The following is a 15,798-nucleotide window of genomic DNA, read 5'->3' as shown; positions in this document are numbered from 1 at the left end:
ACCAATTCTATGGATTATCTTTTAATTTTCTTGGTAGTATCCTTTGTAGCAAAGGGCCTATATTGTATCAATTTTCTCTCTCCTGTTTTTTGTTTGTTTTTGTTTTTTGCTTGTGCTTTTGGTGTAGTTTCTCAAAAACCATTGTCTAATCCAAGGTCATGGAAATTTACACCTGCTTTCTTCTAAGAGTTTTATACTTTTAGCACCTCACAGTTAGGTCTTTGATCCAGTTTAAATTAATTTTTGTGTATAGGTTGAAGTCAGGAATTCAAATTCATATTTTCTGGATATCCAATTTACCAACAGCATCTAATGAAAAAAGTATACTTTGACTTGGAACTCTTATCAAAAATGAATTGACCAGCCGGATGCAGTGTCTCATACCTGTAATCCCAGCAGCTCCAGAGGCTGAGGCTGACGGATCATGAGTTCAAAGCCAGCTTCAGCAACTTAGTGAGGCCCTAAGCAATTTAGCAAGACTCTGTCTCAAAGTAAAATCTAAAACATGCTGGAGATGTGACTCAGTGGTTAAGGGGCCCTGGGTTCAATCTCTGGTAACCCCCGCAAATGAACTGACCTGAAATGAATGAGTTTATTTCCAGATTTCCAGACAATTCTGTTTTGTGAGTTGTGATTGATCCATATTCTCTCTCGCTTTTTTTTTTTTTTCCAACCACTGAGCTACATTCCTAGCCCTTTTTAAATTTTTTATCTTGAGACAGGGTCATGCTAAGTTGCTGAGAGTCTCACAGAATTGTGGAATCTGGCTTTAAACTTGCAATCCTGTCTGTCTCCTGAGTCACTAGTATCACAGGCACACACCACTGCACCCAGATTGTTGATCCTTAATCATATACTATTGCCACATTTTCTTGATTACTATAGCATTGTAGTAAGTTTTGAAATCAGGAAATAAGTCCACTTTAGTTCATTTTTCAAGATTATTTATTTGGGATCCCTTGAATTTCCATATGAATTTTAAGAATACCTTATTAGTTCTGCATAGAGCCATCTGAGATTTTGATAGGATTTTCATTGAATCTATAGATTACTTTGAGGAGTATTACTATCTTAATAAAGTATTAAGTTTTTCCATCAGTGAATGTGAAATATCTTTTCAATTATTTGGTCCCCCTTAGTTTTTTCAATAATATTTTGTAGTTTTCAGAGTATAAATTTTGCACTTCTTTTGCTAACTATTCCCAGGTACATTATTCTTCTTTTGATGCTTTTGTAAATTGAAACATTAATCTTATTTTTTTCATTTTTATTTGCAACTGAATAGACATACAATTTTTATTGTATCCTTCAGTCTTGATGAACTCAATTATTCTTATAAATTTTTAGTGGCCTCCTTAGGGTTTTCTATATGCAAGATCATGTCACCTGAAAAAAGAGTCTGGAAAATAGAGATATTTTTACTTCTCCCTTTCCCTTTCAAGTGCCTATTATGTATCTTTTTCTTGCCTAATTGCCCTACCTAGAACCTCTAGCCTTCCTTCTGCTTATTTTGGGTTTAGTTTGTTCTTCTTTTTCCCATTTCCTTAAGGTAAAATTTAGGTTGCAAAATATATTATGGTTCTATATTTTATAGGCCCAACAATGTAATTACCCATGTTATTTTATACAATTTCTTTAAAAATCATTTTAGAAAAGAAATATGCCTTTAAACTGATTTTGCTAATTGCATAATTACCTTTGCTGATGCTTGTTTTTCTTTCTTATGGATTTAAATTACCGTCTGGGGTGATTTTGCTTTGACCCTGAACTTTCTTTTAATTTCTTTTTTCCCACTTTTTTATTGGTACATTATACAAAATATTGACTGCTTCACAAATTTGCATGTCGTCCTTCTGCAGAGGCTGGGCTTATCTTCTCTGTTTCATACCAATTTTAGTATATGTGCTGCTGAAGCAAGCACATTAAGTAATTTCTTAAAAGTAATTCTTTTATGATGGGTCTGCTTGCTGCTAATGCTCCCAGCTTTGTTTATCTGGGAATGTCTATTTTATCTTCATTTGGGGAAGATAGTTTTGCTGGATATAAGATTCTTGGTTGACAATTTAATTCTTCTAGCATTTTGAATATGTTGTCCCACTGGCTCTGACCTTCACATGTTCTGATAATTCAACTCTTAATCTTTTTCTTATTTTTAATTTTAATTAACAATAGTTATACAAACTTATGGTGTATAGTGTGGTATTTTAGTCCAAGTATCCATTGGTCAAGACAAGGTAATTAGCACATATGTCACCTTGAACATCATTTTTTTTTGTAGTGAGAACACTCAAAATTCTCTATTCTAGCTATTTTGAATATAATAAGTTAGTGTTAATTATAGTTACCCTGCTATATTGTAGAGCATTGGAACTTATTCTTCCTATCAGATTATAGTTTTGTACCATGACCAATCTCTTTATGTCCTCTCTCTCTTTCACAGCCTCTGGATATCACTGTTTTATTCTCTACTTCTAGGATATCAACTTTTTTACCCTCCACAGATGAGTGATACTGTGTAGTGTTTGTCTTTCTATGCCTGGCTTACAAATTAACACCTATCCTCCAGACTCATCCATGTTGCCAAAAGTGACAGGATTTTATTCTTTTTTATGGTTTAAATAGTAATCCATTATGCATATATACCATATTTTCTTTATCCATTAATTTGTTGATAGACACGCAAGTTTATTTTCTTGGCTATTACAAATCGTGCTACAATAAACATGGAAGTACAGCTATCTCTTTGACATATTGATTTCCTTTCCTTTGGCTATCAAAGTAGCCAAAGTAATGGGATTGGTAGTGGGATTGCTGGAGCATATGGTATTTCTTTTTTTAGTTTTGTGAGAAATCTCTACATGGTTATTTGCATTGATTATAGTAGTTACATTCCCACCAACAGTGTAGAAGAGTTCTCCTTTATCACCATCATTGCCAATATTTGTTACTTTTTGTCTTTTGGGTTAACAGTTATCTCTTCAATCTTATAGGGGCTCCCCTATAAGTGAAAAGTTGTTTTTCTCTTACTACTTAAAATTATTTTTTCTTTTTACCTTTGGTTTTTAGTGTATTGACTATGTTTTTGTGAATTTCTTTATTTTGCTTGAGGATTATTGAGCTTCTTGGGTGTGTGAACTAATGTTTTTCATCAAAATTGGAAAGTTCTCAACCATTATTTTTTCCAAGATTTTTTTTCTGCTTGTCTCATTAGCTTTCCTTCTTCTAATATTCCCATTATTTATATATGTGTCCATTAAAGACATACAACATTTTTATGAGTGTCTACCCATTTTTTTTGTTATACCTTTCCCCTCTATTTGTATTGCATAGATTCTACTGATGTGTTTTGAGATTTGCCAACTCTGTCTGCTAGTTCTAGAGTTGAGCCATCCAGTGAGTTTTTCATTTCAGTTATTGTGCATTACAAATCCAGAATTTCCATTTGTTTCTTATCATTTTAATATCTTAATATTCTCTATTTGTTGAGATATTGTCCTTTCCTTGTCCTTGGTTCTTCAAACATTTATAATTGCTGCTTTGAAGTCTCTGCCTATTAAGGCTGACATCTGGGCTCTCTCACAGCCAGTGTCTCTTGCCTTCTTTTTCTATGCATGGGCCATGTTTTCCTGCTTCTTTGTGTGTCTTATAATTTTTGTTTAAAACTGAGTATTTTAATTAGTATATTGTTGATTCCCTTCACCCTTTCCAGGGCTTATTTTTTGTTGTTTGTTTATGTGTTAAGTAACTCAGCTAGGTTATTTTAGTGAATTATGTGACCCTGGCAGTATAGTCTCTGATGTTACTCCTTAAAGGGAACAGGCTTTTGCATGCATGCAGTCACCTGAGGGTGATAATGGTTTCAGCAAGACTTTTCTCTTCTCTGAATCTCCTTGTTAAGCTGTCTGCCCTATTTGGTGTAATACGTACCTGTTAGGCTCCCTTTATTGCTTACTACTCTATAGTTTTTTGTTTTTATTTTTGGTAAAGGATTGAGCCCAGGGTGCTTAACCACCAAGTCACACATCCCCAGTCTTTTTTATTATTATTATTTTTTAAATTTTGAGACAGGGTCTTGCTAAGTTGCTTAGGACCTCACTAGGTTGCTGGGGCTAGCTTTGAACTTGCGATCCTCCTGCCTTAGCCTCCTGAGCTGCTGGGATTATAGGCCTGGCACTCTCTATTAGTTTTGACAAAACCCCAGGGCATAAGTTGCTAGGTATTCTGGACTAATTATATCTGGTCAGAAGTAGTTTTTTGTTAGGTATTTGAGGTTTGTTTTGACCCTAAGAGGTGTCTTCTTAGCTCTTTTCCTGGTTCTAAATGGTAAACTAGCACCAACTATGGTTTAGTTTATTACTAAATAAGCTACCAGCCGCTGCTGCCGCCTCCTCCTCCTTATTTTCTTCAAAATTTTGAGTAGGCAGTCACTTCCCTGCACTGTATTCTAAATAAAATCAGTTTTTTTTAGGGAGAACTTTGGAGTTTTCAGTTTCTGTGTCTGATACTATACTGTCTGTATAGTATGAGTCAGTTTTCCATGACTATAACAAAATTCTTAAGACTGGATAATGTATAAAGAAAAGGGATTTATTTATCTCACAGTTTTGGAGATTCATAGTCCAAAGATCATGATGCTCACTCTGGTTATTCACCCCCATTGGCTGAATCATATTATGGTGAATGGCATAGTAAGAGCATGTACAAGTGGGAGAGATCAAATGTAAGAAACCAGGAAAAGATCATGGAGGGGCCAGTCTTGCTATTATAAAAATAGCCCTCTCACAGGAGTTAACCAATGTCCCACAAAAACTATTATCAGTTCTTTCCAAGGTCTGTGCCCTCAGTGACCCAGTCATCTTGTACCTCTTAAATGCTTCTACTACCTCCTAACACTACCACATTGGGGACCAAGCTTCCAACACATGAACCCTTTGGGCATATACTTAAATCATCCAAATCCTAGTAGCCTCTCCACCTGGTCAAACTCTCTGAGCCACTGTCCCAGGCTCTGGGTAGGAATGGTAGTCTCTGCTCTTATTAGCTTTGCCTTTTCAGGACTAGAATATTCACCCTAAGAGTGAGCTGAATTGAACTTAAGTGGAACCCCTGTCCCTGTATTTTTGTATGTCACACCTAGGTCTGTGGGTTGTGATCGAGTATAGGAAGGAGGAAGGTCCCTGATCTCTTGGCCATCAGGGATTTAGCCTGTATTATCAGAGTTGAGTAGATAAAAAATGCTTATCAAACTTTTCTGGTGAGATATATTATCCCTTGTTCAGACTGAGGTGATACAGAGCCCCTCTTATTGACTACACCCATCCATTGTGAAGCTTTTATCCAGCTAAACGCTGTGGGGGTGGGTACAGATTGTGATTTAAGTGTCATAGACTCCTGCTATTCTTATCAAGATTTTTTGAGTAAATATGTTTGTGTGTGTGTGTGTGTGAGAGTGTGTGTGTGTGTGTGTATGTGTTTACTGTGTTCTAAAAACTGTAACTGGTTGGGTTATTAAAAATAATTTCCAGTTACGCTGGTTTTACTGGAGCATGTCTGTGGAGCTTCTTACAGGGCCATTCCAGAAGTGATGCCATGATGTGATTAGCTCCCTTTTTATTGTTCAGTTGTTCTAAGTGTAGATGTTCTAACTGGTTTACCAATAACTTCTGGTAAACGGAATAACCGTTCCACCCATTGTGTTCTTAAGGAATCTTATTAAAATGGGCCAGCAGTTCCATATCATCATGAAGGAAATGTAATATTTATACAATAAATTTCATTGACCCTCTGAGCGTTACCTTAGGATACATACACACCACAAGTCAACATGAAGATAAGTGCTATTGTTATCCTTTGTTAATTTTTCTGCCCAAATTGCCAAACACTTAATTGAGCAATTTCAATTTTTATAACTTCCCATGACAGCTATACTTTTTAAAGGATATTTATATATAAGTGTATATCGATTGGAAGTTCTAGTTGGGAAATGAAAAAGAAAGTGTGGGGGAGGAAGGAGATGTAAAGTATCTGGTCGGGGGAGGGGGCAGGATTGGAAAGGGTGGGTTCAGGGGAGTTCAAGTTTATAATTAAACATTATTATATAGCTAGATTTAATCTCTGACCAACAAAGTATTTGAGCACATTATGCTGCCTTCATCAGCATATTCTTTGATATTAACAATAAATGCTGGCTGAATTGTTGAACATACAAATCTCCAAGAAGCAGGAATGAATTGGGCTTACCCTTCTGCCCCCTGGCTGCCTTCTACTGCCTTCCCTAATTCCTACTAACCCAACATTTATAAGGAAATATTTCCTAAATATAATCACCTTTTAAGCAATATAAATAATATTTCTTTCTCCCTTCTTCCCTCTGAAAAGTCAAAGTTAACATTTTTTCCCTTCTATCACTGGGATTCAAGAAATTAATTAAGTGGGCTAAAATACTTAGGTGTCCTAGTTTGTAATTATCTCTGCCCCAGATTACAGAGAGTGGAAGAGCCCTTGTATACTTCTAAGAATCATAGAGTTGAAAACTTGTAGTTTTTTTATTAGAACTTTTAGTCCTTTAAGTGGTTACCTATTCACTGCATAAATACCTTTTTACACTGTCAAGTGCACATTCTACCTTTTCTTGGATAGTTACTTTATTGGATCCTCTTGCCTCAGCCTCTCAAGTAGCTGGAATTACAGGTGAGCACCATAGAGCCTGGCTTAAAACTGTTTTTAAATGGTATTCTTTACATGTTCACCATTATCTCATTACCCTTCTCTGATGTAATTAGTATCTCTTTTAAAGTGTGATGTCCCAAAGTAGAAATTAGAACTTTACATCAGAAGTTGGCATCCTTGGGGCTCAGTTATAGAGCGCTTGCCTAGCACATCTGAGCTACTGGGTTCAATCCTCAGCCCCATATAAAAATAAATAAAATAAAGATATTGTGTCTATCTACAACTAAAAAAAATGTTTAAAAAAAAAGTTGGCATCTTTTGTCTGTAAAAGGCCAGATATAAATATTCTAGATTGGGATGGCCAGATAATGTCTATCACTACTACTGAACTCTGCCTTTGTAGTGTGAAAGCAACTATAGACAATACTAAACAAATTAGCATGATTGTATTCCAGTAAAACTACATTTACAAAAATAGGTGACTAGGGTAGATTTTGCCCATATATCATAGTTTAACTAACTAGTATAGAGCCCAGTGTAATTATATCTTCATTTGTGAATGCAGTTCTTGAAGTAACATTTTTGTAAGATTGTATTAAAATATTTTGTATTATATTAGCATAGCTACTGCAGTCTTCTCTTGGTTACTGTTTGAATGAGATCGTCAAAAGTATATCTTATAGATAGCATGTAGTTGGATCATATTTTCTTTTAAACCAACCTTTTTGTTTTCATTGACGTATTTAGTGTGTCTACATTTAGTGTGATTACTAATAAAGTACATATTTATGCCATTTTCCTCTTTTTGTTTTCTACAAATGTCTCTTCATTCTTGTATTCCTTCAGTACTTTATTGTATAAAATACTCGTTAGTAAATAATTCCATTCCCTCCATCTTCCTTTATTATCCATACAAATTATTATCTTTTGTAAAGCAATCAACATGCTTTATAAACTTAATATTCTGTAAAATCAAATAAGAGAAGAAAAGAGTTACAAGCAAAATTATGTTTTATACTCTTTTTTCATATACATAAAAGTTACCTTTAGGGGCTGAGGGCATAGCTCAGTGGTAGAGTGTATGCTTAAGCACATGCAGGGGCCTGGGTTCAGTCTCCAGCATCACAAAAACAACAACAAGAAGTTATATTTATTAGTGCTTTTTATTTCATAGATTAGAATTGATTTATTGTTTAGTGTCCTTTCATGTCTGCCTGAAAGACTCCCCATAAAATCTCTTGTAGAGTAGGTCTGTTAGCTTGTTAACACTAATTTTTTTTTGCCTGTTTTGGTTTTATTTCCCTTTACATTAACCAAATTATATTTTTGCTCAATATTATTTCGTTGTTTCATATATGTTGTGTTTAGCTGTATTTTATTTTGCATTGTTGTGCATTATATTCCATAGTATGAATGTAACACAATTTATTTATCTGTTCTACTGGTTGGTAGACTCTTCAGTTTCTAGGTTTAACTATCCAAGAAGAATTTGTGAGAATTATGTAAATGTTAAGAATTGTGAGCGTTCTTATACACATCTGTCCCTGGGTGCACACAATCATACACCTTTAGAGAATAGACCTAGCAGTGGAATTTCTGAATATATATAATCACAGTGTGTTGGATATTGTCAAGAACTCTTTTTCAGAGTAGTTGTGTCTGTTATTACTCCCATTAGCAGCATGTGAGAATTGATTTTTAGATATTAGCCATATCTGTGGGTATGTAATGATATCACATTATGGCTTTAATTTGAAGTACTCTCATTACTCATGAGAGTAAGCACCATGTTATATATTTATTGACTGTAAGGATTTTTCTTTTGTGTAATACCTTTTTAAGTCTCTTCATGGTTTTTCCATTAAGTTGTTGGTCTTTCTTCTATTGGCTTTGGTTAGGTTGTTAAGTGCTTGAGTAAAAAAAAAACACTCCAAAATCCAGAAGCTTATTTTTGTTTGCAAATCTGCAATTGAAGCAAGTCTCAGCTAAGACAGGTTTTCTCTCTTCCCTTGTACATCAGCCAACATAGCTCAACTAGAGGCTGGAGGACCTACTTTCAAGATAGCTCACTCATAGCTGCCACCTTGGTACTGGCTATAGGTTGGTAGCTCACCTAGGGATATAGGTCCTAGGTCTCACTTTCTTTTCAGAAAGGCGTCTATCTGGGTTGCTTTTAGTTTTTTCATAACATAATTGCTTGGTCTCAAAACCTAGCGTTCCAAGAAAAAAAGGCAGAAATGCATGGCATTTTTATGATCCAGCCTTGAAAATCACAGAGCATTGCTTTAACCATATTGGTTAGGGCAGTCTCAAAGGCCTGCACTGTCAGAAGAGAGCATATGTTTAACATCTGTCACATATTTATTTGCTGTGTGTTTATTTTCTATGGTAAAAAATCTGGTCAAACCTTTTGCCCCCATTTTTTTTCCCCCTGTGGTTCTGGGGATTGAACCCAGGGCCTTGTGCATGCAAGGTAAGCACTCTCCCAACTGAGCTTTATCCCCAACTCTGCCCATTTTTTATTGGTCTTTTTTTTTTTTTTTTCCTATTTACTTCTTATGGAGTTTCTTGAATTCTTTCTATACTCTGTATACATGTCATTTAATAAGACAGAATTTAAAGTTATTTTCTCTCACATTTAAATTCTTGCCTTTCACATTTTCTTAACATTGTTTTTGGAAGAACAAATATTGTTTATTTTGGTGAAAATCAAGTTATCATTTTTCTTTGTATACTGTATGATATTATGTATATGAAATCTTTGCCTAGCTGCCACATTTTTTTCTTTAATTAATAAAGTTTGTTGTTTACAGTATATTAAAGTTTGTAACAAAACAGCAGAAAATAGAGTTCCCATGAATGCCTTGTTCCTTCCATACCACTTCTCCATACATACACAACTTGAGTTTTAGAGAGAAACATTTATTAGAGTTCAGGAACCTACATTGATACACATCATTATTATTCAAGTCCATGATTCACATTAGGGTTCACTCTTGGTGTTTATGATTTGTAGGTTTTAACAAATGTATACATATTCATGTAATAATTCCTGTTCTCTATAATCAGACCCTTCTCTATAAATAGCATATATGGACCTTCTTGTCATAAGATCCCTGGAGATCTATTTGATCCTTCCAGTAGTAGAGCACTCAGTCAGGGCACCTAAAAGGAGATACAGAAAATATGGGGACTTCTAGTTACAATAAAATCCTGAATATATTCCAGAACATAAGAACTTCTGGGGCCTTCTACTGCCTGATACTTGAAATAATTGTCCTAATGCCATCCATTTTTGGTAGACTACAAATAAAATCCTTGGTTCTACACCTTTCTCTTAATATAAGGGCATTTTTTCCTTTATAGGTATGAGACATGCTTTTGAAAATAAAAGCTGACAGCTTCCTTTTTTCCTTAGGTCTGACGGTAACTGCTGTAAAGGACTCAGGAGAATGGAATTTGGAGGCTGGGGCATTAGTACTTGCAGATGCAGGCCTTTGCTGTATCGATGAGTTTAACAGCCTTAAAGAACACGATAGAACCAGCATCCACGAAGCAATGGAACAACAAACCATAAGTGTTGCTAAGGCTGGGTAAGCATTTCTTTTCTTTAAAATCTATGGAAACAGATTATTTAATTCATGGTTTAGAGAAAATAGGAACCTTACTTGTTCTATCTGGATTATCAACTATTACCATTCAAGATATACCTTTCAAGTTTTTCCTTATTAGAATACAGAGGTATGGGAGGAGGTAAAAATGAGTTATTGGGGGAAAAGCAAGTATAAATGTAGATTGATATAACCAATGGAATGGATTTATGAAAAGTTTTCAATATGGGAATCAACTCATTTTTTTCTTTTATTCAGCAAATATTGTATTCTGGGCATATCATTGTATTAGGAATTTTGAAAGATTCAAGAAGGAAAAAAGATCATAGTTTCAGCTTTCAGTAGCTTCTTATACATCTATGAAAGGTTGACCACAGCATATGGAAACCTAAATAATAAGTAACATGTATTTGCATAAGATGAAGTGCCTTTTGTGACTCAGTGATGCTCAAGATTGAAGTACATGAATCTCTGTCTACATATAACCAAGGGAATGAATAATAAGCCAGGTTTAGACAGAAATCCACTCACCCAGGCCCTGAGGTGGCTACCAGAAACTTACCTGACTATAAAGGTTGGCCACCTACACAAACAAGCTTCCAGGCCTTCCACACACGCAACAGGACTAGAGCTATCTCAGCCCTAATGTTGCTATTAAGGGTGCAAATAGAGCTGCCAGCAGTGTTTTCAAATAGTAGTGGGTACTTAGAAGCCAGACAGATGCTGGTATATATAGATTCTATGAGATCTATTTATATACCTTAGTGAAAAAGTAATGGGAATTGAGGGAAGAAGGAAAAGAGAACAGAATATAGCCCATAGGAAAAGCATACCAGAAAGAACTAGGCAGAACCATTATCAGATCTATTCATTTGTTCATTCACTCTATGTTTCTTAAGAACCTGCCATATGCCAAGAACCATGCCAAACACTAAGAAGTGCAACAATGCACTGAAAATTGTCCTTGAGATATTACTATTTGATTGGAAAAGACAGACAAAAATAATGAAAATGTGGTAAGTTCATAATAAAAGTGTCACAAGAAAGCATAATTATGACTTCTAAACTTTTTAGAAAGGGAAATTAGACATATAGTTTTTAAGTGTCTTCCAAGAATGAATTTCTATGCCTCCATTTAATTGATATCTTTGGCGATTAGTAGATTTTATGTTTTATTTTCATGTGCCTTTTCCAGAGATAATCTGGGATATTTTGCAAGATTTCTAAATAATTAATCCTTTTATCAGGAAAATTTTAAGACAAATTCTATGAATCTGTTTAAGAAAAGGAGAAAATTAGTGCCATATATAACAGACTACAGAATAAATATTTGGAAGCAGAAATATTTTATTAACCACCTTTACTATCTGACTCCTTGCAAAATGTGAATTAGTATGAACTTTTTGTGGTATCTAAAATATGTTGTGAGTTTCACAGTCAGCTTTCTCTAGCTGAACAATTTTCATGATACCAAGAGGCTAGACATCTTTTGATAACTATTTTATGCATCGGAACAATGCTTTTCACTGACTATGGCAATAACCAGTTTTATTGTTTTTGCAGTCCATCACAGAGCCTGTTTTTTTGTTGTTGTTGTTTTGTTTTTGTTGTTGTGGTTATTGTTTTTTGAGATGGGAATTTCCACTAAATTGTCCAAGCTGGCCTCAAACTCTGGATCCTCTTGCCTTAGCCTCCTGAATAGCTGGGATTACAGGTGTGCACCACTCCACTCCTCTCCGAGCCATGCTTTTATAAAACACATAATAAAAATGGATTACTATAACAGTGAAAAAGCAAAGATCTACAAAATATAAGCCTAAAAAATCCTTATAAGAGAAATATAGATAGCCTACAAAAATCTCAACTCTGAAAATTTATCAGAGCACTGAGGTCATAAACACAAGGAATCTTAATTTCAAAGTATAACAAGCTCTCTAGGGAAAGTTGAAGCACACAAACTGTTTTACCATTGACAGAGCATGAAGGAAAAGGTGGCTGCCACAGAAATAAGACGTAACTAAAAATTTCATAATTCCCAAAAGTCCAAGTGTGGGTTAGCATACCAGTTGAGAATAACTGGGAGCTCTAAACACAATGAGAATTCTTTTTCACTTGCAAGCTCTTTTCCAGTGGTCTGTACCAGATATGAGAAAAATTGAGCAGGGAAGAAAAACAGAGAGCTCCTCTTTTCTTCTCATCAGTAATGTTAGCAAAAGGAGGTGACTGCTTCTGGGTGATAGGCCTGAGACCCTGGGCTGCTTCATGGATACCTCTTATATGAAGCAATAGCTATAAATTACTGGGGGAAAGACAGTAAGCCTTTGCATTTACAGGACCTCTGTGGAAAGGGAAGAACCAAAAAACCCGTCTGATTCTGGATGAGTCCTTCTCTTCACCAGGAGACAGGCAAATGCACACTGATTCTCGAAGAATAGAGGCAAAAATTCTCTTGAGTCTAAGATGTTGAACCAATACAAATATAGTACAGAACAGCAGTCTGCTACCATTGGAAGAAGGACAGAAAAATCCCTCTGCCCAAGAACCACCATACTTTCATGGCAGAGTCCAACAGTCATAGGTGGGAGGAAGAGAAAGCCTTATCCATCTGTATTCAATCCTATTCAAGAAGAGGCACATAGACCTTGCCTAAGACAAAGGAGACTAAGATCCACCCTGGCCCCAAAATGAGCGTACATTGAATAACAAGCAACAGCAGTGTGGCACTGGGGAAGATACAGGAGTATACAGAGAGACCCCCTCTATAATATAGGTGTACAATGGTTGCTGTGGAGTAGTGACACTGAGGATAATCTTCCATCACTGCACTGTAATAACCCCCCACTCAGTGAAAGGTAAAGGCACCTCGATACTGAAAGGATTAAAAGTCTGTGGTACATAAGGTAACAATAATATCACCAATGTCCAGTTTAACTGTGATGGCCTGATAGACACTGATGGCCTTTTAGAAGGAACCAGTCCTTTTCTGGTATAAACAACTGTTTTATCTCATTCTTTGCTGTGCTTCCACTCACTGTGCCTGGTACATGGTCAGAAATTACAAGGCAAACACAGAAGAAAAGAAAAATGGTGGGAGGAAAGAAGGAAGGAAAAAGGAAAAGAACATTTTGTTTTCAAAAGATAAAGTAATCAACAGAACCAGATTTAGTGATGAGACAGAAGTTGCAATTATAAGATACAAACTTTAAAATAACTATATATGTTGTTGAAGTATCTAGTGAGAAAGAAAAACAGCATGAATGAAGAGGGGCAAGATATAGGTAGAAATAGAAGCTTTAAGTATCAACTGGAAAAGCCAAATAGTATACAATATTAGGAATTAAAAATGCCTTAGACTTCTGAGCAAACTAGATTATGCTGAAGAATGATTCAGTTAACTTATAGGTCTATAGTAATTACCTAAAACTAAACACAAAAAGACAGAAGAATAAAAAATACATACAGTGGTATGGCATGATGCCAAATTTTGTGACAAATAGTTTACTAGAATCACAGAGGAAAAGGAGGCAGAAGGAATATTTAAAGAAGCCATGGTAATTAATTATACAAAAATTATTGATGAATATCAAATTACAGATTCAAAGGACTCAGGGGACTTCAAGCAGAAAAATACTACACAGGCACACACACACTCATACTATATATCCGGACACATTATAATCATGCTGCTGAAATCCAAAGATAAACTCTTTAAAAGGCCAGAAGAAAAATAAAAACTTTTTGCCGCAGTCTGGCTGGGCACAAAATCACGAGCCACTCTCTTAGCAACTTTTCATAAGGAAAAACAGAGATGAGAATTGAGAAGAAAATTTGTCAACCTAGGAAACAGCATTCAAAATTTACGGCAAAATATTTGTTTAGACAAGCAGATCTAGAGTAAGAAATTTTTATTTAAAGGAAGTTCTCCAGACAGAAGAATATGATTCCCAGTGAAAATCTGGTTCTACACAAATGAAGAGCATTGGAAATGGTAGGTCATAAGAGAAAATAAAAAAATAATCAACAGAACCAGATTTAGTGATCACTTACCAAGGTAATTATCTATAGCAAAAAAAAAAAAAAAAATGACAGTAGTAGCCTAAAGAACAGAAGGAGGAGACGGAAGTTTGCTGTTACAAAGTTTTTACGTTATCCATAAAGTGGTCCAATAATGTTTAAAGGTAAACTAATAACATAACGATGTAAACTCTAGAAAAAACATGAAAACAGAGGAGTCATAATAATAGCCAGTTATGGAGATAAAATGGAATCATAAAAAATAATCAGAAAGGGAACAAATAATAAATGGGACAAATAAAATACAATTAGCAAAATAACAGATTAATACAAAAAGAGTGTGTGGTACTGAGAGTTGAATCTAAGGCCTTTTTTGTATGTTAAGTATGTGCTCTGCCACTGAGCTACATACATGCTTACCTCCAACTGTATGAATAATTATACTAATAATAAATCGTGTAAAACAATTAAAATTCAGGGACTGTCAGGTTGAATAAAAAAGCAAGCTCTGACTATGCGATGCTCTAAAGAAACAGACTTTAAATGCAGACACATCAGTAAGTTTAAAAAATGTAAAAAATACATTTATATAATAGAAACAAAAAAACCTGACCAGAAAATTACAGGAAAATAAAACTTCAAACCAATATCATCCATGAATATAGACACAAAAATTATTCCCAATACTTTAGTAAATTAAATTCAACACTAGATAAAGGATTAACTTTATAGCCAAGTAGGTCTTACCCCAGAATGCAAGATTGGTGTAATGTGAAAATCAGTCAGTATAATACACAATATTAGCAGAATAAAAAAGAAAAAACTGTATCCCAAAATAGAAAGGGAAATTGTTTTTGACAAAATTAACTACTTATGATAAAATTTTCAGCAAAGTTCCTTTGTCTTTTAAATGGAAAAACCTACGAAAAAAAATCACAGACTTAGTGGTAAAAGACCGAATGTTTCCCACTTAAGAGTAGGAGTAAGAATGTCTACTCAAAACTATTTTTGGTCAGTATTGTGCTAGAAGTCCAGTTAGTTTAGTAAGAAAAAGAAAGAAAACACATTCAGATTAGAAAGGAAGAAGTTAAAACTGTCTTTATTTTGTATGACATGAACACCTATATAGAAAATTTTCAAGAATCTATGAAAATCTACTAGAAATAATAAACGAATCTAAAAATATCAATAGAGTACAAAACCAATGTGTAAAAATTAATTATCACTATCTGATAGCAGTGAACAATTAGAAGTCAAAATAAAATATACATTTATAAGAGCATCCCCAAACAGGAATTCTTTAGGATTAAATCTAACAAAATATGTTCTAGATTTATATTCTAAACACTGCAGAATACTGGAGAAAGATACTAATTCCATTGATCAGAAGACTTGTTATTGTTAAGATTTAAGCTCTTCCCAAAGCAATGTGACTCAATGCAATTGCAGTCAAAATACCAATTTTTTATTTTTGGTAGAAATTAATAAACTGACTATTGGGCAT

General features: G+C 34.7%; 1 protein-coding gene and 1 non-coding gene across 2 annotated transcripts in view; one reads left to right on the top strand and one right to left on the bottom strand.

Annotated features, from left to right (window-relative positions):
- Nucleotides 1-15,798, top strand: part of Mcm9 (minichromosome maintenance 9 homologous recombination repair factor) — a 71,631-nt gene that overhangs the window by 37,201 nt on the left and 18,632 nt on the right. Inside the window, exon 7 of the mRNA XM_015500736.2 lies at nucleotides 10,088-10,262. Within this exon, the coding sequence (XP_015356222.1) occupies nucleotides 10,088-10,262 (175 nt within the window). The remainder of the gene's footprint in view (nucleotides 1-10,087; nucleotides 10,263-15,798) is intronic.
- LOC125616022 lies at nucleotides 1,815-1,921 on the bottom strand. The gene has a single exon (XR_007346619.1). It is a non-coding gene; the product is annotated as a U6 spliceosomal RNA (small nuclear RNA).

The sequence above is a fragment of the Marmota marmota genome, unplaced genomic scaffold, assembly GCF_001458135.2.
Source record: "Marmota marmota marmota unplaced genomic scaffold, marMar, whole genome shotgun sequence".
Classification (NCBI taxonomy): domain Eukaryota; kingdom Metazoa; phylum Chordata; class Mammalia; order Rodentia; family Sciuridae; genus Marmota; species Marmota marmota.
Note: the sequence above shows the minus strand (reverse complement) of the source record. Positions and strands in the feature narration are given on the sequence as shown.